Raw genomic sequence first — 22,560 nt, 5'->3', positions numbered from 1 at the left:
CCACCTATATACAGAGGAGGAGAGGGGAGGGGGCCGGCCGCACCAAGCCAGCCGCACCACTAAGGGCACCCAAGGTCGGCGCCCCAAGTTCCCCCTCTCCCAAACCCTAGCTACTCCCTCATCTCTCTCTGTCTCTCTCTCTCCCGCACCGCTTACGGCGAAACCTTGCCGGATATCTCCACCACCACCGTCACCACGCCGTCGTGCTGGCGGGATTCCGAGGAGGATCTACTACATTCGCTGCCCGCTGGAACGGGGAGAAGGACGTCGTCATCAACACCGTATGTTTGACCGAGTGCGAAGGTGTTGCCCGATTGTGGCACCGTCAAGATCTTCTACACGCTTTTGAAAGCGGCAAGTGATCGACTACATAAACCACGAGATTTATCTCGTTAACTCTTAGCGATCTTCGAGGGTAATGTTGATCTTCACCTTATTCCTACCATCTACTAGATTAGATCTTGGCATGTTATCGTTCTTGCGGTAGAAATATTTTTGTTTTCTATGCTACGAATTCCAACACTAGAATCATAGTTTGAGCGCCCAATTAGCTAGCTTCACCGCCATAGTCATACTAACCGTTCAATTTATACTCAAGAAGCTTCTATATAATTTCTTACGTGATCCTACACTGCACACCCACACCTTCAGTAAGATATTTGTTAGGTTATATGATTTATAAAATTATAACCCAATATATCTAGTAATATTAAAATAGATAATACAACAACATGCAGACATGCATACTAAACAATCCATCCAATTGTTAAGAATTATTTCAATGCCGTGTGTAATTTTTTTACTTTTTCGTGCTCAAAGTGATTTTGTTCAATATTTTTAAGGGGCAGTGTCGCTGACAAAATAATGCAATTTGTTCATCTTGAATTTTGCACAACATGTTTGTTTAGTGATATACAATGTAAATATTAATAAAGAGCATAACAACTAATGCTCTACAATGTTTTTGTGTGGTTCAAAATGCTAAGTAAGTACTACGAATTCTATAATCGATAATAATGTAGTATTATAAAATCATACGTTATATTGATAAAAAAAATAGTTTAGTATAAATATAGATGAAAAAACTAAGTTGTATAGGTGACAAAACTGATGTGTGGTGCTGAATGTAAGGAAGTAATTATGTTGACAATATTGCAAATGTTGACAAAAGAAATCCACATAACTCAATAGTGTATATATTGTATGTGACATACTGAAAAGTAAATTGTTTACTGCATGATGAATAAAATCAAAGTAATTTGGTGTTTCTGAACTTTGGATAAGCATTAAACAAAACATGAAATAACCAGAAAAAATCACACAAGGTATGTGGATTAATAAAAAAAACATCCACTTCCTTAAAAGGTCACCGCTCGACCGGCGCTTATAGGCGTCTTTAGAAGATGAAAGTGGCATCGTCATCTCGGTAGCAAGCTCAGCAATCACGGTTTAATAATTTTCAGTAAAGGCTCAACAATTTAGGTATACATATGAATAGCAATAGACCTAAGCAAGACAGACTAATGTAGAGAAAATGATACACCATGTAGTATAGTAGGCTTGGCCTAAATGTCTATCATATGGTAAGCTAGGGCCCATTAAGGTACTTGTTATTTTTATGTTGCTTATCTCTTTGTTTCCTTTTATTTTATTTTTTATGCTTTCTTATTTCCTTTTCTGGTTTTTATTAAAAATTGTTCATGTCAAATAAATGTCTGTCCAATTATGTTTGGACTTTCTTGTGCACCAACTTAATTACTAACACATTGTTAAATAAACCGGTACATCTGTCGGTTATTTACCACAATCTGTGTATATGTGAAGTATGTGAACATCAAATAGTAGATATTTTAACATTTTAAAATGTGTTGTTTTTACACTTTTATTATAATGAGTGCATCTACGGCTATAAACCAAAACACCACCTCCATAAATCTGTTGTTTATTTACGGCAATCGATGTATACATAATAGCAAATACTACAATACCTTCCCTTTTGCACACACTTAATTTACATAATAAGATCGTCACAAAGGATAAAAAAACACTAACACATCATTGCTAAGGTGATTTATACAATTAAACCGAAGTGAACTTATGTAGGAAACTACATGTCTTGCTTAATGACTTTTAAGATAATCTTGCTTAATGAGGATCCGCAGTTTATTATCTTCAATTTTATTTGTATTCTATAGGAATACTTCACATGCTTCGTGATTCGATCTTGCTAGTTGTCAGTTGCAACATGAGTTGAACCTGAGATTTGATGACATTATCTGACTGAGAACGAAGTTAGTTCTCATTCGACTTAGAAATAGCCACAAGTAAGACATATTAAATACAAAAAGGAATAGATCTAAAAAAAAAAATACAAAAAGGAATCGTCAATGTAGAGTATAAATCTGTTCTTTATTTACCACAAGCCATGTATATGTAACAAATACTAGTACAATACCTTCCCTTTTGCACACACCCTGAATAAATAAATCATATATGCCTAAAGGCAAAACATATCCCCATGTATTTTCTATATAGCTAGCTTACGTCATAAATCATCCCAATCCCAATAGTATAGCCAATAATAGTGGTATTCTGTATCGCACGGACATGTGTAACGGCGTTGAGTCGGTGACTCAGAGGTTCATGTCGAGCACGAGCGGCGCGTCCCCCTTCTGCACGTCGAAGGCGCGCCTGACCTTGCCGCCGGCGCCGGCGGCCAGCTCGAGCACGTACTTGCCGTGGAAGCCCCTGAACTTGAAGTTGCCGTTGGCGTCGACCGTCCCGCGCGCGTGCGACGTCCACTCCGTCCTGAGCCCGACGTACCTCCGGCCGGCCTCGCTGAGGGAGCCGTCGGCGTTGAGCAGCTGGCCGTTGGCGCGCCACATGTGGCCCTGCATGAACCCCCAGAGCATGATCCCCTCCACGGCCGGGTGCGCGAACGCCTCCCGCAGCACCGTCTCCAGGTCGTCGGCGCGCATCGCCTCGTCCGCCGCCGACACGTCCAGCTCCGTGATCCACACGGGGAGCTCCGTGGCCGCCAGCTTGTCGAGCGCGTCGCAGATCACGTCGCCAACGGGGTGCGTCACGTGGCCCTGCACCCCGATCCCGCCCACCGACGCGCCCCGCTTCTGCAGGTCGGTGATCAGCGCGACGTACTTCTCCGGCGTCGCGTTGGGGTCGTTGGCGTTCTCCACGTTGTAGTCGTTCACGAACAGCGCCGGCGCTGGGTCGATGGCCGCCGTCTCCCGGAACATGTGCGCGTCGATGTCGTCGCCGAGCCGCTGCCGGAAGAAGCTGCCGTGGAGCATCTCGTTGTTCACCTCGTAGCACGGGAAGCGGCCGTTGTAGCGGGACACGAGGCTCTTGATCCGGGACTCCACGGCGGCCTTGAGCTGGCCGGGGTTCAGGGCGCGCACCCACGGCTGCACGGAGTTCTCCACCGCCCAGAAGATGCAGTGCCCACGCACCGGCTTCTTGTGCCGGTCGCAGAGGGCGATGAGCGCGTCGGCGTCGGCGTAGTTCACCTGGCCCTGCACCGCCTCCGTGTAGTACCACTTGAGCTCGTTCTCCAGCACCGCCCAGTCAAAGTGCTTGGCGAAGAAGTCCACGAAGGCCGGGTTCTGGACGGCCGACTTGCTGATGCACGCTCCGATCGGCACGGCGTTGTCCACCTGGACCACCCGGATGGACGCGCCGTTCACGCTCACCGCCGCCGCCGCGTCGTCGTTCGCGCCGTCCTCCGACCGCGGCTTGAACTTGAGCACCACGTCGCGCTTCCGCACCTTGTCCGTCTTCTTCCTGAGGTGCCTCAGCCTGGCGATCCTGTTCACGGCGCACACGCGCAGGTCCATGACCTTGATGTCCACCCCGGCCGGTGGACCGTGTACGTAGACCTCGGCGCCGCGCGGATGCTCGTCGACCCGGAATGCGCCCTTGATCTCGGCCCACTTCCCTTCCTCGGCCAGAACCACGCCGCCACCGACGGCGGAGCCATCCCCAGTGCGGACTTCCACATGCACGGCGTGGCCGCCGTCCGTGCAGGAGGCGGCGCCCTGTACAGACACCCACCCGGACACCCGGTACGTGATCTTGGGTTGAGGCGCCTGCGTGATCTCCCGAGAGAGCCCGTCCTTCTCATTGGCCCGGTGCCCGGCGAGGATGTACCGGCCGCTCGGCTTCTTCTTGCACTGGCCAGGCACGTCCTCCGCCGTGGCCGAGAGCGGGGGCGGCGCCGGGTCGCTGTGCGTGGACAGCTTGCTCGAGCCGGCCGGCGCCCAGCCGGCCAGGTCGCCCTCGGCCTCCTCCGAGCAGCCGAACCAGAGAAGGTTCACGGCGTGGGCCGCCGCGTCCTCCTCCTCCGAGCTGCTGCCGTCCTCTATCACGTTCACGGTGCTGGCCGCCGCTTGTTCGTCGGTGCTGTTGCCACCGTCCGCCATTAGCTTCATCGCCAGTGCCACCTCCTCCTGCACATGTACGCACGTTCATACATCGTTGAAGCATGTCGTGCACGTTGGCTTTTGGGGAAGAAAGAAAAATTAAGAAATTGTTGCAATGCCCAGATGTGGTTGGAGAAGTCCTAGCCCTGTTCTTGTTGGGATCGGACAGCCATGCAATGCAAGCACGACAAGTGTAACGAGACATATATCCTTAGCTTGTTCGACCAGTTGCTTGGCTTTGAAGATGAGAATCGATCTGGAAAACAATGCGCGGCGGCAGAACGACAGAGCATGAATCTATGATGAATATTACTTGGAACCCACATTTCGTCCACAGCGGAACTGGTGGAACTTTTCGACCAACCTTCAAATTTGCACCACTACTATTGCATGCACGAGCTGCGTACACCACATGCAGCACTGGACATACATATAAGGACATTTTCTCCAAGCTTTCATCCATGGAAAACACCATGTGCATGTTCCCTCGGTTCCCAGTTATAAGATTGTATCGGATATTTCAACGTGAACTACATATATACGAAGTTTAACGAGCAAGCATGCATAGTGGAATGTGTCTAGAAATCTAGATACATATGGTACACAAAAAGCTAAAACATCTTATAATTTGAAACGTACTCATAGATTGTAATCCTGAGATCAGAAGATACTAAGATAGCCATGACAAGGGCAGGTCACATACCTCAGCAAATGCCATGTCGATGAAGCCAAAGGACGACGTCGTAGCTAGAAGGCGAAACGTGTTGTCGATCGCTGCTGCTGCTGAAGATGATGATGTTGTTGTTGTTCGGATTGTGAGTGAGGGGTCGTGGGCATGCAGGGGGTGCAATTTATAGGCAGTTTGGCCGGCCATCCTGTTATAAGGCTGCTAGGGTTTGGGAGGGAGAGAGAGGGCTGCGAGGGCGCGAGAGGGCCGGCCGGGGGCCTTGCCCACGGCCGGTGGCAAGAGGGAAGGGATTTCCTTCTTAATTCTTGCTTGATTAGATTGATACATCTCCTCTCCATATATAGAGAGGTTTACTTGACTCCCAAGCAAGCCTTACTTGACCCCTAAGCAAACCCTAAGACTAATGGGCCCAGGCCATGACGTACTCTAACACTACACCCCACCTGGACATGCAGCTCGTCCTCGAGCTGCAACCTAAACAAACCATGACTCGACGCAACACAACCCTAACACCTAAAAACGAGCCTTTTACATCTCGGCTTGTTTTATTACTCTCAACCTGAAATAGGCTCGGGACGCTTTATTGTTGACCCCTGAAAATAAAGTGGACACCATCCGCCCGTCGGACGTGCACCTGTACAGCCACCTGGATCCCATGGAAACCAGCGGGACAAAAGGAGCCCGCGCGGCGGCCGGCGGCGGAATGCAGTGGTGCTACGCAGTGCGCTCCTATCGGTGACACCATGCCTTCTCCCCGCCGAATGACTGTCGATGGCGCAGACTTTGAGGTCGCTGCCCGCGGGAAAAACAACATGTCCGCCGCCCGTGGGGGAAACCGCACGCCCAAGATCCCCGACGCAGCGGACGAGATCGAGGTCCCTTGCGCAACGAAGCGTAACTTGGAGGAGCTGCAGCTGCAGATCACGCATCTCCCGCACACGCCGACGCACTAGGAGGCCGCGCGTAGCAGCCTGCAGCCTCACCGCCGCCGATACGTGGCGGATAGCGATCCAAGCAGGAAGCGGTGACGGTGACGGAGGGAAACGGACCTGGTGGAAGAGCATCCCAGGCGGTGTCGATGTAGAGCCCGGGGCCAAGGTCTCTCCCACACCGCCGAAAGGCAGGGACGACGTCGGTGGCGGCGGTGTTGGTGGCGGTAGCAGCCGCTGCTGCGCTGTTGGTGGCGACGGCAACTGCTGCTGCTGCTGTTGTTGCAGCTGCCCACCGAACGGCAGGGACAGCGTCGGTGAGGACAGCAGCTGCAGCGGCGTTGGTGGCGGCGGCAGCAGCTGTTGTTGCTGTTGTTGCAGCTGCCCACCGAACGGCGGGGACAGCATCGGTGAGGACAGCGAGCTGCGGCGGCGTTGGTGGCGGCGGCGGCGCTGCCGTTGCTTGTAGCGTCCCGGTGGGGAAGAAGGCGGTCGGCTGCTGGAGAAGAGGGACCCCGGGCACCGAGGTAGGGCCCGGCCCGAAGATGGTGGACAGCGGCAGCGGAGACTGCAGCAGCCCGACGTCGGGTGGCGGTGACGACAGTAGCAGCGCCGGTTGCAGCGGCCCGGCGATCGCGGCGGAGGCTGCCTGGTGCGTCGGCTGCCACGGCGGCAGCGCCGCCGGCGGCGGCGACCCGTAGGGACCGGCCAGGAAGAGGCGGATCTCCTGGACAGCAGTGGTGAGATCGCGGAGGGCTGCGGTGATCTCCGCCGGGGAGAGAATGGCGGGGACGTCGGAGTGCAGCGGCGGCGGGTGGGAAGAACTCGGTGGAGGGCTGGACATGATCGAACCCGGGAAAGCTGATACCAAGTGTTATAAGGCTGCTAGGGTTTGGGAGGGAGAGAGAGGGCTGCGAGGGCGCGAGAGGGCCGGCCGGGGGCCTTGCCCACGGCCGGTGGCAAGAGGGAAGGGATTTCCTTCTTAATTCTTGCTTGATTAGATTGATACATCTCCTCTCCATATATAGAGAGGTTTACTTGACTCCCAAGCAAGCCTTACTTGACCCCTAAGCAAACCCTAAGACTAATGGGCCCAGGCCATGACGTACTCTAACACATCCACATCCGTGGCGACAGAGGGGAAAAGGTGGCAGAAACCCGTTGCTAGGCTAGCTGTAGCCTGTAGGAAACCAAACCTTTGGTGCTCCATGCCACGGCCAATCTGGGCTACCAAACTCGTATCTTTCTCCCTATCTTTTGTGCAACGCTCAAGTTTGGGCAACGCAGGATTGGAAAAAAATCCTATGAGACCAGGTCTATCATCTCAGCAGGATAGACCCACCCCGATGGATGACACCTGGCCACTCTAATCTAAAAGCACGCATGTCTCACTTACCGGCTCCGATGGATTAGTCAATCAGGCCGGGCCGCCCGGATCGTGTCGCCGACATACCGGACCTGTACTGTGATATCAACAGGATCAGTTGGTTGATTAGCTTCATAATTACTTTTGTTTTGACGTTATAATCATCATTTCCAGCATCCATCCGAAGCATCTCCCAACTCCGGTCCTTTTCTTGGCTTTCGGAGGAGTAAAAGTTGATCAATCCTTCCTTCGATCGGTCGTTGGTACGCCATTGCGTTCTACTATTATATTTGCAATACATGTGAATGTGATCGATGGCCAATAGGGTAATTAACAACATCGGACGACTAGCTAGCAAGGTGTTCGGCCGTTTACTTGTGACGGTATTTTCCTCTATCACCGCCATTTTATTGATTGAATTTCTTCATTTTTTTAATTTATCGAATATGGATAGCGATGGTGAGATGAGGATGCATCAGTTTATGGATGAGGAAGCCATTGGCACCACTGATGAAGAGGAGACTTTATCTTCTTGCTGCTCTTCGTCAATTACAAGCGGATGAGAACGCCACTCTCAAACGTGGAGGTTCGAGCGGAAGCGCAATTGCAAAATGATCTCGTGGTGCACCTATGCATCTGTGGAGGTTTAAAGGGACACCATTTGATTAAGTTAAACTTAGTTTTTCCTTTTTAGTTATTGTAAAACTACATATTCCATTATTTAGAATCATGGTTCAAATTGCAATTTCTTTTTTGAAAAACTCTAGCGGAATCGGGTGTTTGGGGGGCACGGCTAGGCTCCAGTGCCCATAGAAGAAAGCCGCCAGGGATACTCTTAGATTGATCGGTGTCCAGCCGCCTCTCTTGATTAGCTTCATATATAATTACTCATGTCATGACGTTAATCATCGTTTGCAGCATCTCCCAACCCAGATCCTTTTCTTTGCTCTCGGAGGAGTAAATTTTGGTCAATCCTTCCTTCGCTTGTCGGTACGCCAGTGCGTGCTAGTATTATATTTGCACATATGTGAATATAATGGCCGATAAGCTAGTTAACAACATAGCTACTTGCCGTACACATGTACTTTTTGAAAGTTTTTGGAAGTACAAATGTGCTTTTAGCACATGATGGTACATCTACAGGCACTAGCTAGCTAGAAGATATAATATGTTTCCCGATCTTGGAGGAGTGTTTCGTCATTGCAGGGGCTACTCGCAGCCGTCCCATGACATACGTGATGGGCATCTCCACTTTGATTTTTCTGTTCAGATCGACAAAAGCGATGTAAGTCGCAAGGCCGGCCATGGCGTGAAGCTACAAAAATCGGCGAGGTATGCATGCATATCCACCTTGGACTATCGAGTGATCCGTGACGTCCATTCACGAATCTTGACGGCACAAGCAAGCTCATCAGCATGCAAGCCGAGTTGCTGACCCAAAGATATGGAGGACCAGAACGCACGGGCATCCTTAGTCGCTTCAAAAGCATGGAAACACGTCCACGAGAAATTAGTTAATGCGCCTAACGAACGATCATGCAATCTGCAAATCGCAATAACTTCGTATCTTCCTCAATAAATCGTTTCCGTGCGCTGACAAACATGTATCTCTACGTCTGAAAAGACGATTCAATAGTGGCTAGCTATCACGTATCTTCTCTGAGCTAGTGCCTTTAGGCTGGTCATAGTGCATAGTATCATATACTAGTATCATGCATATGATATTTATCTATGATACTATCTCTATAATGGGTGGTATTATAGAGTAGTATCATATACTTCTAAATTTATTGTTTTGTAGAATCCCAATGTAAATCTATGTACAAGATCAATTTGGCATTTACTTTTCTCGTAACGTGCGCTATGATACAGTATCCACCTATGTTATTCCAATCATCTCTCCTCTTTAATTAGATGCAACATCATCATTTTTGTGGGCCTAGTATGCATGATACCAGCTATGATACTAGCACTATGACCAGCCTTAGAAAAGAAACGAGGGTGTCTTAAGTCTCGGACGATTGATATTTCACTAGGTCTCGCTCAATTATTGTAGACAAATATATATGTCAAAGAGTATGATGTAATTTTTTTTTTCATATAGTGCAATAAAATATGATGCTTGTTTTCCTTGAGTTCAAAAAATACAAATATGAATTCTTACACGGCTGTCAAGGTTAGAGAGACGATTCTCATCGTCAACTTGGATTTAAGAAATTCTCGAGCGATTAAGAATCGGAAGGAAAATAAAAACCTCTTGGAGGGTATTGGTTTGGCATGCTTGTGTGACGGTGGAGGACATAGTCCAAGGGTTTGAGGACCTAGACATTGACATTGCTACACCTGAAGGGGCGAGAAGACTTGGAGATGTCAAGCGCCAGTTCATTCTATGGCAAAAGAAGTTTATCAAGTTTCCAGGCGAGGCGCCAACAAGTCCACCCCCCTAGGGTGGTGGTGGTGGCGGTGGCGGCGGTGGTGGTGGTGCTTCACCTACACCTCCTTCACGTCAGCCGACGGCGCCCCCCAATTCACCTCCGGCGGGTAAGCAGACGCCGCCCCCTAGTCCGCCCCGGGCGGGTAAGCAGACGCCGCCCCCCAATCCACCTCCGGCGAAGAAGCAGAAGCAGCAGTCCTGGACTATCAACCCGGACCCTTATGTACCTAAGATCACAAAGGTACCGGAGCCATCACTGAAGCCTCTCCCCACGAGGCCTTGGGAACGTACTGCCGAGGAAGTCGACGCGGCCGCGACTCGCGATTATGAGAAATGGAAGGCGGACTGCAAGAAGAAAAGAGAGCCCGAGCCCAAGCCAGTATTTTCTGATGAGCAAAAGAAGTGGGCTAAGTCATTTTTGAGCACACCGTCCCAAGCCGCGAAGAATCTGCCTGACGACTATGCACGTGAACTTCGTAATCAGGCACGCATGTTCAAGGAGAAGAAAGAGGAGGCCGAGAAAGCGGAATTAGAAAGTAAAAAAAGCGGGAAACGAGTTGCCCAGCTCGGGGAACAAAGTAAACAATCGATTGCCCCGCTTATAGTGACAGCCGCTGGTCCGGATGCCCCCGATATCCTAGAAGCTGCGGCAGCACAGGGATTGACTGTAACGAGTGCCAGAGAACAAGCGGCCAACTTAGGTATTACTCTTCGTGAACTGTTAGGCCTTGATGAGGCGCCAGTGAAGGAGGTAGTACTTACATATGTGAAGAATGGACCTCTCGTCGAGCCTGCGCAGGAAGAGGATCTACCTCCACAAATGAAAGGTCTGCTGAAATGGTACAAGGGTTACATAAAAAATAAAAACGCAAAGAATATATTTATGCGGAAGTTGGATATGAGCATCACTTCAAACATTACTCTGTACAAATTCATCTGAGTTAATTGTTCCAGCTTTTCAATCTGTGCGAGCTCGACAAATCTATCATCAGTTGCTACGTTCTGTAAGTGATTTATTTCTACCCCATCTCGTTCATATTGCCTGCACAATATATATGTCCTAACCAGTGGCGGAGCCACGTTGTAGCAGTGCTGTCAAGCGACAACACAGGAATTTTCCAAATCGATTACCCCCGCTTATATATGTATACCCCACTGCTGAACGGGAAAGCACTAAAATTTGACCACACGTGCTCAGCTGTTCGTATCTCCTGTATAATATTTGGTTGTGCCATATAGCAAAACGATCAACGAGGCCTAGCTAGTAACTTTCCAGGCTCCCCGCGATGCATATCCAGGACGTATCACTCGATGCAGTACTACATCGACAGCTGATTTCTTTGGTCTGTTTTCCTTCTCTTCACATTACCACTTTACCAGAATGTTAGCTTAGTTTAAAATACATAATTGTTGTTTTATGTGCTGCTCTTGTACTCCTTCCGCCTTCGTAGTTAAATTTTGTTAGGGTAGTTTTATTCCTTTATAGGAACTTTATCTAGGTTGTACTAGTTTTTTACTTTCGCGGGTTTATGTCCAGTTTATTAGTACTATCAAGGTAAGCATGATCGTAAAGGGATTCTACCATAAATATATTGCAGTAAAGAGTGATATTTTGTGCATTCATTTGAGCCTACACAAATGTGCTAAAAAAATCTTAATTTTAAAGCTTGACATCACAACTTTTGTATCCTGGCTCCGCCACTGGTCCTAACTATATTGTTGTGTCCGCTATTATACATGCAGATTGAAGATTAAGGAATGCAGAGTAAGGAACATCCATGATGTTGGGTTCATTGACCCACACATCGTTAATGGATATACGTTACAGCATCACCCCACCGACGTGGAGACAGACCTGTGGCAGTTTCTTACAAAGCAGGAACTCAAAAGTGATATTCTATTTACTTACCATTTTGGGTGAGTGTTTATGTCTTGAGCACATTCTCTTTTGTTTACTCCATGCATGGTATGTGGCCGGCTAATCGATGAGTTATGCATGACGTGCCTGTGCATGTATCGTGTCCGCAGGTTCCACTGGATTCTGCTAGTAATTAAAATTGACAAATCAGAATGTCTCATCCACGACTCTCTGAATATGGATCCGGCGCTTTGGGCCGACATGAGAAAAATGATTCAAAAGTAATTGTTTTCATTCATTTGCGCTCTATATCGATCGGCCTATTTCGTTCATTTCCTAATTAAGCTTCAAGTAATTAACTAATAACTCTCTTGTTCATTTAATTTTCTTTGCCTCGTAGGGTTTGGAGACGGTTCTCGAGATACAAAGGTCGGTGAATTCAAAAAGAGCTACATTTCATGCGGTCAAAGGCTAAGAATGGTGGCGATATTCAGCCACCGGGGACCAATCTATGTGGATACTATGTACGTGAGATGATCCGGAGATACACCTGCGAGCGCGTTCCGAGTGATACCAATGCTCAGAGGAATAACCTCCGGATGATGCTTAGTCCAGAAGCTCGCTTCCGACCACTTCAAGAGGAACTAGCTGGATGGTTCAGGAGGGAATTGCTCGATCCTAAAGGAGAACACCATTACGAGGATGTAGAACTATACATGCATTAAATTATGTGTGGAAACTTGTTCAAACTTGTATATGGTCATCCGATGATATTGAATATATATTGTATATTCCTCTTGAATTCTTTTTGGTTCTAATTTCAAATTTGTTTGAAATTGTACATTCATATGCATGTATGTAGTACAGTAGAATATGTGAAACTCCTTCAAAATTACAATAGAGCACAAAAGAAATAAAACAATACAAATTAAACAGAAAACCGGTTTAGGGGGGGGGGGGGCAGGTTTAGGGGGGGCCTAAAACCCTAAACCTGCGGCGGCCTTTAGTCGCGGTTGGCAGAAGAACCGCGACTAAAGGTCCTCCGCCCCGATGGTCGCCTGGCGCCCACGTGGACGGGCCTTTAGTCGCGGTTCGTAAGCAACCGCGACTAAAGGGGGTGGGCTTTAGTCGCGCTTATTTGGTCGCGGTTGCGCAACCGCGACTAATGGCAGTTGCGAACCGCGACCAAAGGCCCTTTTTTCCACCAGTGGTGTGGGGTGGGGTGCGGTGTGGGCGGGTAGGGTGATAAAGTTTTGGACATCACATACAAAGTGACGCACACAACAGTGCGCTATTGCTATTTGCAGCATAGTGGCGCACCACATATAGGTGTGTTATTGCTATTCGAATAGAAATGGCACACCTATATGTGGTGCACCACTTCTAACCTGAGACCTATCTGTAATTCAGCTCAAAAATCAGTAGTGGCCTATCACTATAGTAGTGCGCCATTTCTAATAAGCTACCAGTAGAGCACCACTTTTGGTGTGCCACTGCTATATAGCAGTGGAGCACCAATAAAGTGATGCTCCACTGGTAGTTTTTTACGGCTAGCCCTTTTCCTAGTAGTGGAGGCTCCCAACGCCACCTACAAACTTGTACAACACCAAGCAAACCTCGTGATGGCCTCACAACAATAATCTCCACAAAGTAAATCTAGGCTCATACGTTCCACGATGAAATCAAGAGGAAATTCAAATTGGTAACAATTGAACTAGGGGAAAAGTTCCCCAAAAGGGCGCCTTCACAAAGGGAATGGCTTGTGAGCACTGCTACGATCCACACAAGCATGGGTGGGTAATTCCAGGAAGTACCTTCAATATATTCCATCGACATCACCATTCTTAATATACCGCAAGTTATAATTTTCAGCATGCCTTTTCCTATCATTTGTCTTTACAAAAATAGTTTACTTATCCAAATTGGTTATGTTCGATTTACATACATGTAGGTGCTTTTTATTCCCGCCGCAACGCGCGGGGTATCATCTAGTGTAAACAACAAGGACTCCCTAGTAAGCCTCTTGTATAACTAGCTTGTTGATTAATAGATGATCATCGTTTCATGTTCATGAACATTGGATGTTATTAATAACAAGGTTATGTCATTGATGAATGATGTAATGGACACACCCAATTAAGCGTAGCATAAGATCACGTCATTAAGTTCATTTGCTATAAGCTCTCCGATACATAGTTACCTAGTCCTTCGACCATGAGATCATGTAAATCACTTATGCCGGAAGGGTACTTTGATTACATCAAACGCCACTACGTAAATGGATGGTTATAAAGGTGGGATTAAGTATTCAGAAAGTATGAGTTGAGGCATATGGATCAAGAGTGGGATATTATCCATCCCGATGACGGATAGATATACTCTGGGCCCTCTCGGTGGAATGTCGTCTGATTAGCTTGTAAGCATATGAATGGTTCATAAGAGATGACATACCACGGTACGAGTGAAGAGTACTTGTCAGAGACGAGGTTGAACGAGGTATAGAGATACCGATGATCAAACCTCGGACAAGTAAAATATCGCGTGAAAAAAGGAATCGGTATCGTATGTAAATGGTTCAATCGATCACTAAGTCATCGTTGAATATGTGGGAGCTATTATGGATCTCCAGATCCCGCTATTGGTTATTGGTCGGAGAGAAGTCTCAACCATGTATGCATAGTTCACGAACCGTAGGGTGACACACTTAAGGTTTGATGTCGTTTAAGTAGATATGGAATATGGAATGGAGTTCAAAGTTTTGTTCGGAGCCTCGGATGGGATCCAGGACATCACGAGGAGTTCCGGAATGGTCCGGAGAATAAGATTCATGTATAGAAAGTCATTTTCCAAGTTTAAAATGATCTGGTGCATTTATGGAAGGTTCTAGAAGGTTCTAGAAAAGTCCAGAAGAAATCACCATGGAAGGTGCAGTCCCAGGTGGACTCCACCTGGCATGGCCGGCCAACCCAAAGGGGGAGGAGTCCCAGGTGGATTCCACCCATGGTGGCCGGCTGATACGTCTCAAACGTATCTATATTTTCTTATGTTCCATGCTAGTTTTATGACAATACTCACATGTTTTATATACACTTTATATCATTTTGATGCATTTTCCGGTACTAACCTATTAACAAGATGCCGAAGCGCCAGTTCCTGTTTTCTACTGTTTTTTGTTTCAGAAATCCTATACAGGAAATATTCTCGGAATTGGACGAAACAAAAGGCCATGTTCCTATTTTTCCAGGGGCTTCACGGAGTCCGAAGGAGAGACGAAGGGGGCCCGCGAGGAGCCCACACCCTAGGGGGGCGCGGGACACACCTTGGCCGCGCCGCCAGGTGGGGACCCCACCTCGGGACTCCACCGACATCGCCCCTTCGCCTATATATGCTCCCAGATGTGAAAACCCTAAAACACCCGATGATATTCCACGAAGAGTTCGTAGCCGCCGCCATCGCGAAGACAAGTTTCGGGGGACAGAAGTCTCTGTTCCGGCACGCCGCCGGGACGGGGAATTGCCCCCGGAGTCATCTCCATCGACACCGCCGTCATCTTCATCGCCGTTGTTGTCTTCTATGATGAGGAGGGAGTAGTTCTCCCCCGAGGCTGAGGGCTCTACCGGTAGCTATGTGGTTCATCTCTCTCTCCCATGGTGTGATCTTTATGTGATCATGAGCTTTGTATCACTATTAATCTATGTGCTACTCTAGTGATGTTATTAAAGTAGTCTATTCCTCCTCCATGATGTAATGTTGACAGTGTGTGCATCATGTAGTACTTGGCGTAGGTTATGATTGTAATCTCTTGTGGATTATGAAGTTAACTATTACTATGATAGTATTGAAGTGATATATTCCCCCTTTCAGAACTATTGTTGACAGTGTGTATGCTATGTTAGTACTCAGTCTAAATTGCAACGGTATTGTCTTGGATTATGATTTGATGAGGATATCCCTATGAGTGGTGTTTGTCAAGTACTTGATGAACTTTGAGCTGAGCTTTTGTAGCCACTACATGATTAGTGATTCCAATAGGAGAGTAATTCAGAGTAGCACAAGTGAAGAGAAGTTATTTATTTATGTGATCATTGTTGAGAGTGTCCACTAGTGAAAGTATGATCCCTAGGCCTTGTTTCTAAGCATTGAAACGCCGTTTCCAACAAGTTCTGTTACATGTTTGCTTGCTGCCATCTTTATTTCAGATTGCAATTACTACTTACAATCATCCATATTACTTGTATTTCACTATCTCTTCGTCGAACTAGTGCACCTATACATCTGACAAGTGTATTAGGTGTGTTGGGGACACAAGAGACTTCTTGTATCTTAATTGCAGGGTTGCTTGAGAGGGATATCTTTGACCTCTGCCTCCCTGAGTTCGATAAACCTTGGGTGATTCACTTAAGGGAAACTTGCTGCTGTTCTACAAACCTCTGCTTTTGGAGGCCCAACACTGTCTACAGGAATAGAAGTGTGCGTAGACATCAAGCTATTTTCTAGCGCCGTTGTCGGGGAGGTAAGGTAAAAGGTATTCACATCCTCCGACTACTAAGCTATTTCCTAGCACTGTTGCCGGCGTGTGAGTGCTCGAAGCTATTTCCTTTAGATCCTGCAATTGCATCTTTTTGTTTCTTGTTGTTTTTTCACTAGTTAGGCATAATGGAAAACAACAGTGAGCTTTTTAATCTATTTCCTGAGTTAAGTCATGAATTCTTTCATGCGAAAATTTAAAAACCTATGGAACCTTATTTGCATGCTAGTAGCAATGTTATTAGTATGAACGCAATTACTGCTAATGTTATGGAGAAGTCTAAGCTTGGGGAAGCTAGTTTTTATGATCTTTTTAGCTTCCCATCTTTAGGGGGAAAATTTGCTACGATAATACTTTATCTCCCTTATGCGATAACTCTAATGATGCTTGTGATATTTTAAATCCACTCGCTGAAAGTATTCCTTTCAAGATACCTATGAAAATTGTTGAACTTGCTATGAACAATTGCTATTTTGGAGATGGGACTGTCCATCCTAGTGATCATTTACTCTTTATACATGAATTATGCGAGTTGTTCGAGAATGCAGGTATTTCAAAGGACAAAGTTAAGAGGAAGCTATTCTCTATATCTCTGAAGGGCAGAGCTGCGGAATGGTATAAGATGCTGAAGAATGGTCGATCTCTTGGTTGGGAGGAAATTGTACCTCTCTTTTATTCTAAATTTTATCCTCCTCATGAAGTGCATGTTGATAGGAATTACATTTGTAACTTTTATCCTCGTGATGGAGAGAGTATTTCCCAAGCATGGGAGAGATTGAAGTCACTAATTCTCAAATGTCCCATTCATGAGTCCCCCCGTAATGTTATTATTAATAATTTTTATGCAAGGCTTTCAGGACACCACAAGGACTATATGCCTGTTTGGAGGGATCTTTCACAAGCAAGGAGGTTGAAGCTAGATGGGATCTTCTTGAAAGAATTCAAAGCAATACTGAAGATTGGGAGAATGACAAAGGTAAAGAATCAGGTATAAACTACGAGTATGATTGCATTAAGTCTTTCGCTCAAACTGCTGATTTTCAAGAGCTTAGTGCTAAATATGGTCTTGATCCTCAAATTATGGTCGATTGATATAGATCCTTTGCTTCTCATATTAGTGTTCCTAAAGAAAATTGGTACATGTATCATGAAACTTTTAAAGACACTTGCGTGGAAAATGGAATTGTTGTTAATGATTGCAATGAACATGCTCAAACTTCTGAGAATGCTATTTCCTATAAGCATGTTAATTTTTGTGGAGTTCATAGACCTTGTGAAAAGAATAAAATTGAAGAAGAATATTGTATCCATCACAGGAATGAAAAAACTAGAAAGTGGTCTAGGGCTCTAGATGATCTTGGTGAAAAAGTTTGTGCCCTCTATCCTTTTATTTGTGAACTTTGCCATAAAGTGAGTCATTTTAATTTTCAATGCTCCTCCAATGATAATTCGAACCTCATGAGTGCTGCAAATTTGTATTGTGATGATGAAATCACTCCTAATCGGCATGATGAACTTACGATATTTTTGGAGTGTGAAGAGTTATTGAGAAAAACTTCTTTGGTGGATATGAGTGCTCTTGATATTAATAGTGTCCTGCATGGGTGTCTTTCTTATTGCATTGATAATTTCCATACAAATACTTACATACAAAATATATTAGAAGATGACACTTTGCCAAAATATGATAGGACCGCTGTGTGTTTTGAACTTATTAATGAAAAGGAGGAATCCTCCCAAGTTTCTTCTATTGCTTCTGGAGATAAATCAGGTTATGTGGAGAAGCCTCCCTTCAAGCCTCTTCCTCCTAAAGAAGGGAACGAGGAGAAGGAAAAGAAGAAGATGAAGGGAACGAAGAAGAAGAAGAATAAGAAGAAGAAGAAGAGGGGGAATAAAAAGAAAGAGGTAACGGCATATCCCCGCATGTATGAGATAACGATAGGTAACCGCAAGTATGTTGCTCCTAATGATTATTATGATAATGAATCTGAGTACAATGATCTTCCTATGCCCTTTACTTATATTAGTGATTATGATTTGGAAGAGGACACTACTTTTGATACTGAAAATCTCTTTGGTACCGATTATGAAAGTAATGATGTTAGCACTATCCATGTTCCCTCAAATGATGATATTATATCTTCGGGCTTAGATAATCGTTATAGAGACGGCTATGACACAGGTTATAATTATCCTTATGAAACTTTTCATAGTTATGATGGGATTTCCAAAAACCATTCCCTTAGTATGCAACTTGTTTACCATGTTCAAATTCTTGATAATGATCCTGCTCCAATTACTATTAATGAGAAGAGTTTTTCTTATGACAAAAATAATGATACTTTCATGCATATGAACCATGATAAGAATGTTTTAAGTGATGGTTATATTGTGGATTTCATCAATGATGCTACTGAAAGTTATTATGAGAGAGGGAAACATGGTTATATGCATCTTAATAATATTAAGTTTCCCCTCTTTATGTTGAGAATCTTGAAGTTGCGCTTGTGTTGCCTTCCTATGCTTATTGCATTATGCTTACATGACTTGTTTATTTACAAGATTCCTTTTCATAGGAAGTGAGTTAGACTTAAAAGTGTATCTTATTTACTTTTGATGCTCTCTTTTGCTTCAACTCTTATTTCTTGCGAGTGCATCATTAAAATTACTGAGCCCATCTTAATGGCTATAAAGAAAGCACTTCTTGGGAGATAACCCATGTTTTTATTTTGCTACTGTTTTGTTGTGTCTTGGAAGTTATTACTACTGTAGCAACCTCTCCTTATATTTATTTTATTGCATTGTTGTGCCAAGTAAAGTCTTTGATAGTAAGGTTGATACTAGATTTGGATTTTTGCGCAGAAACAGATTTATAGCTGTCACGAATTTGAGTAGAACTCTCTGTAGGAAACTCAGAAAAATCTGCGAAAATTCATGAGTGATCCTCAGATATGTACGCAACTTTCATTCAATTTGATCTTCTTCATCTGAGCATGTTAAGTGCCTCTAAAAAGTTCGTCTTTACGGACTGTTCTGTTTTGACAGATTCTGCCTTTTATTTCACATTTTCTCTTTTACTGTGTTGAGTGGATTTCTTTGCTCCATTAACTTTCAGTAGCTTTGGGTAATGTCCAGAAGTGTTAGAAATGATTGTGTCCTCTCTGAACATGTGAATTTTTGATTATGCACTAACCCTCTAATGAGTTTGTTTTGAGTCTGGTGTGGAGGATGTTTTCAAGGATCAAGAGAGGAGGATGATATAATATGATCAAGAAGAGTGAAAAGTCTAACCTTGGGGATGCCCCCGTGGTTCATCTCTGCATATTTCAAGAAGACTCAAGCATCTAAGCTTGGGGATGCCCAAGGCATCCCCTTCTTCATCAACAACTTATCAGGTCACCTCTAGTGAAACTATATTTTTATTCCGTCACATCTTATGTGCTTTACTTGGACCGTCTGTGTGCTTTTATTTTCGTTTTGTTATTTTCATTCTCTGAATAAATCCATGTGTGGGAGAGAGACACGCTCCGCTTTTTCATTTGAACACTTGTGTTCTTCGTTTTACTTTAATATTCATGGCTAAAGTTGAAAGCCGCCTCATTGCTATTTGGTTGGAAACAGAAAATGCTTCATGTGGTAATTGGTATATGGTCTTGAATAATTTGATACTTGGCAATTGTTTTGAGCTCTCAAATAGATCATGTTTAAGCTCTTGCATCATGTAGTTTAACCCTATTAGTGGAGAATTACTGTAGAGCTTGTTGAAATTTGGTTTGCATGATTGGTCTCTCTAAAGTCTAGATATTTTCTGGTAAAAGTGTTTGAACAACAAGGAAGACACTGTAGAGTCTTATAATGCTTGCAATATGTTCTTATGTAAGTTTTGCTGTACCGGTTCATACTTGTGTTTGCTTCAAACAACCTTGCTAGCCAAAGCCTTGTACTGAGTGGGAATGCTTCTCGTGCATCCAAAACCTTGAGCCAAAACCTATGCCATTTGTGTCCACCATAACTACCTACTACATGGTATTTCTCTGCCATTCCAAGTAAATTTCTTGCGTGCTACCTTTAAAATTTGTTGAATATCATGTGAGTTGCTATGCATGTTCGTCTTTGTCTGAAGTAAGGGTGATTTATCATGATTAAATGGTTTGAGTATGCATATTGTTAGAGAAGAACATTGGGCCGCCAACCAAAGCCATGTATCATGGTGGAAGTTTCAGTTTGGACATTAATCCTCAAATTTCTTATGAGAATATTATCTGTTGTTGAATGCTTAAGCATTAAAGAGGAGTCCATTATCTGTTTTCTATGTTGTCCCGGTATGGATGTCCTCAAGTTGAGATCTATCAAAATCGAGAAATCAAATGCGACTTATCTCCTTGGACCTTTGTACAGGTGACATAGAGGTACCCCTTTGTGACACTTGGTTGAAACATATGTAATGCAATGATAATACATGGAAATCCGAGCTAATTAGGACAAGGTGCGAGCACTATTGGTATTCGATGCATGAGGCTTGCAACTTATAGGATGTCTTATGCATAACACATATGAATTATTACTACCATTGACAAAATTGTTTCCATGTTTTAAAAATAAAAATCTCTAGCACATGAGTAATCCCTGCTTCCCTCTGCGAAGGGCCTTTCTTTTACTTTATGATTCAGTCAGTTTACCTACTCCTTTCCATATTAGGAGCAAACACTTGTGTCAACTGTGTGCATTGATTCTTACATACTTGCTTATTTGCACTCATCATATTACTGTGTGTTGACAATTATCCATGAGATATACATGTTGAAAGTTGAAAGCAACTGCTGAAACTTATATCTTCCTTTGTATTGCTTCAAAACCTTCTATTAAGAATCTATTGCTTTATGAGTTAACTCTTATGCAAGACTTATTGATGCTTGTCTTGAAAGTGCTATTCATGAAAAGTCTTTGCTATATGATTCAGTTGTTTAGTCATTATCTTTACCATTGCTTTGAATCACTTCATTCATCTCATATGATTTACAATAGTATTGATCAAGATTATGATAGTAGCATGTCACTTCAGAAATTATACTTGTTATCGTTTACCTACTCGAGGGCGAGTAGGAACTAAGCTAGGGATGCTTGATACGTCTCAAACGTATCTATAATTTCTTATGTTCCATGCTAGTTTTATGACAATACTCACATGTTTTATATACACTTTATATCATTTTGATGCATTTTCCGGTACTAACCTATTAACAAGATGCCGATGCGCCAGTTCCTGTTTTCTGCTGTTTTTTGTTTCAGAAATACTACACAGGAAATATTCTCGGAATTGGACGAAACAAAAGGCCACTTTCCTATTTTTCCAGGGGCTTCACGAAGTTCGAAGGAGAGACGAAGGGGGGCCGCGAGGAGCCCACACCCTAGGGGGGCGCGGGCCACCCCTTGGCCGCGCCGCCAGGTGGGGACCCCACCTAGGGACTCCACTGACATCGCCCCTTCGCCTATATATGCTCCCAGATGTGAAAACCCTAAAACACCCGACGATATTCCACGAAGAGTTCCGTAGCCGCCGCCATCGCGAAGACAAGTTTCGGGGAACAGAAGTCTCTGTTCCGGCATGCCGCCGGGATGGGGAATTGCCCCTGGAGTCATCTCCATCGACACCACCGCCATCTTCATCGCTGTTGCTGTCTCCTATGATGAGGAGGGAGTAGTTCTCCCCCGAGGCTGAGGGCTCTACCGGTAGCTATGTGGTTCATCTCTCTCTCCCATGGTGTGATCTTTATGTGATCATGAGCTTTGTATCACTATTAATCTATATGTTACTCTAGTGATGTTATTAAAGTAGTCTATTCCTCCTCCATGATGTAATGTTGACAGTGTGTGCATCATGTAGTACTTGGCGTAGGTTATGATTGTAATCTCTTGTGGATTATGGAGTTAACTATTGCTATGATAGTATTGAAGTGATCTATTCCCCTTTTCATAGCTATTGTTGACAGTGTGTATGTTATGTTAGTACTCGGTCTAAATTGCAACAGTATTGTCTTGGATTATGATTTGATGAGGATATCCCTATGAGTGGTGTTTGTCAAGTACTTGATGAACTTTGAGCGGAGCTTTTGTAGCCACTACATGATTAGTGATTCCAATAGGAGAGTAATTCAGAGTAGCACAAGTGAAGAGAAGTTATTTATTTATGTGATCATTGTTGAGAGTGTCCACTAGTGAAAGTATCATCCCTAGGCCTTGTTTCTAAGCATTGAAACGTCGTTTCCAACAAGTTCTGTTACATGTTTGCTTGCTGCCATCTTTATTTCAGATTGCAATTAC

At 44.8% G+C, this 22,560-nt stretch overlaps 1 protein-coding gene across 1 annotated transcript; it reads right to left on the bottom strand.

Annotated features, from left to right (window-relative positions):
• Positions 1-2,633: 2,633 nt before the first annotated feature.
• On the bottom strand, positions 2,634-4,445 carry LOC124664434 (endo-1,4-beta-xylanase 1-like). Its single transcript, XM_047201957.1, has one exon. It carries the CDS (start codon positions 4,443-4,445, stop codon positions 2,634-2,636), a length of 1,812 nt encoding a protein of 603 aa, XP_047057913.1.
• Positions 4,446-22,560: the final 18,115 nt, after the last annotated feature.

This window comes from Lolium rigidum, chromosome 6, assembly GCF_022539505.1.
Source record: "Lolium rigidum isolate FL_2022 chromosome 6, APGP_CSIRO_Lrig_0.1, whole genome shotgun sequence".
NCBI lineage: Eukaryota > Viridiplantae > Streptophyta > Magnoliopsida > Poales > Poaceae > Lolium > Lolium rigidum.
The sequence above is the reverse complement of the archived record's forward strand: the minus strand, read 5'-3'. Positions and strand labels throughout refer to the sequence as shown.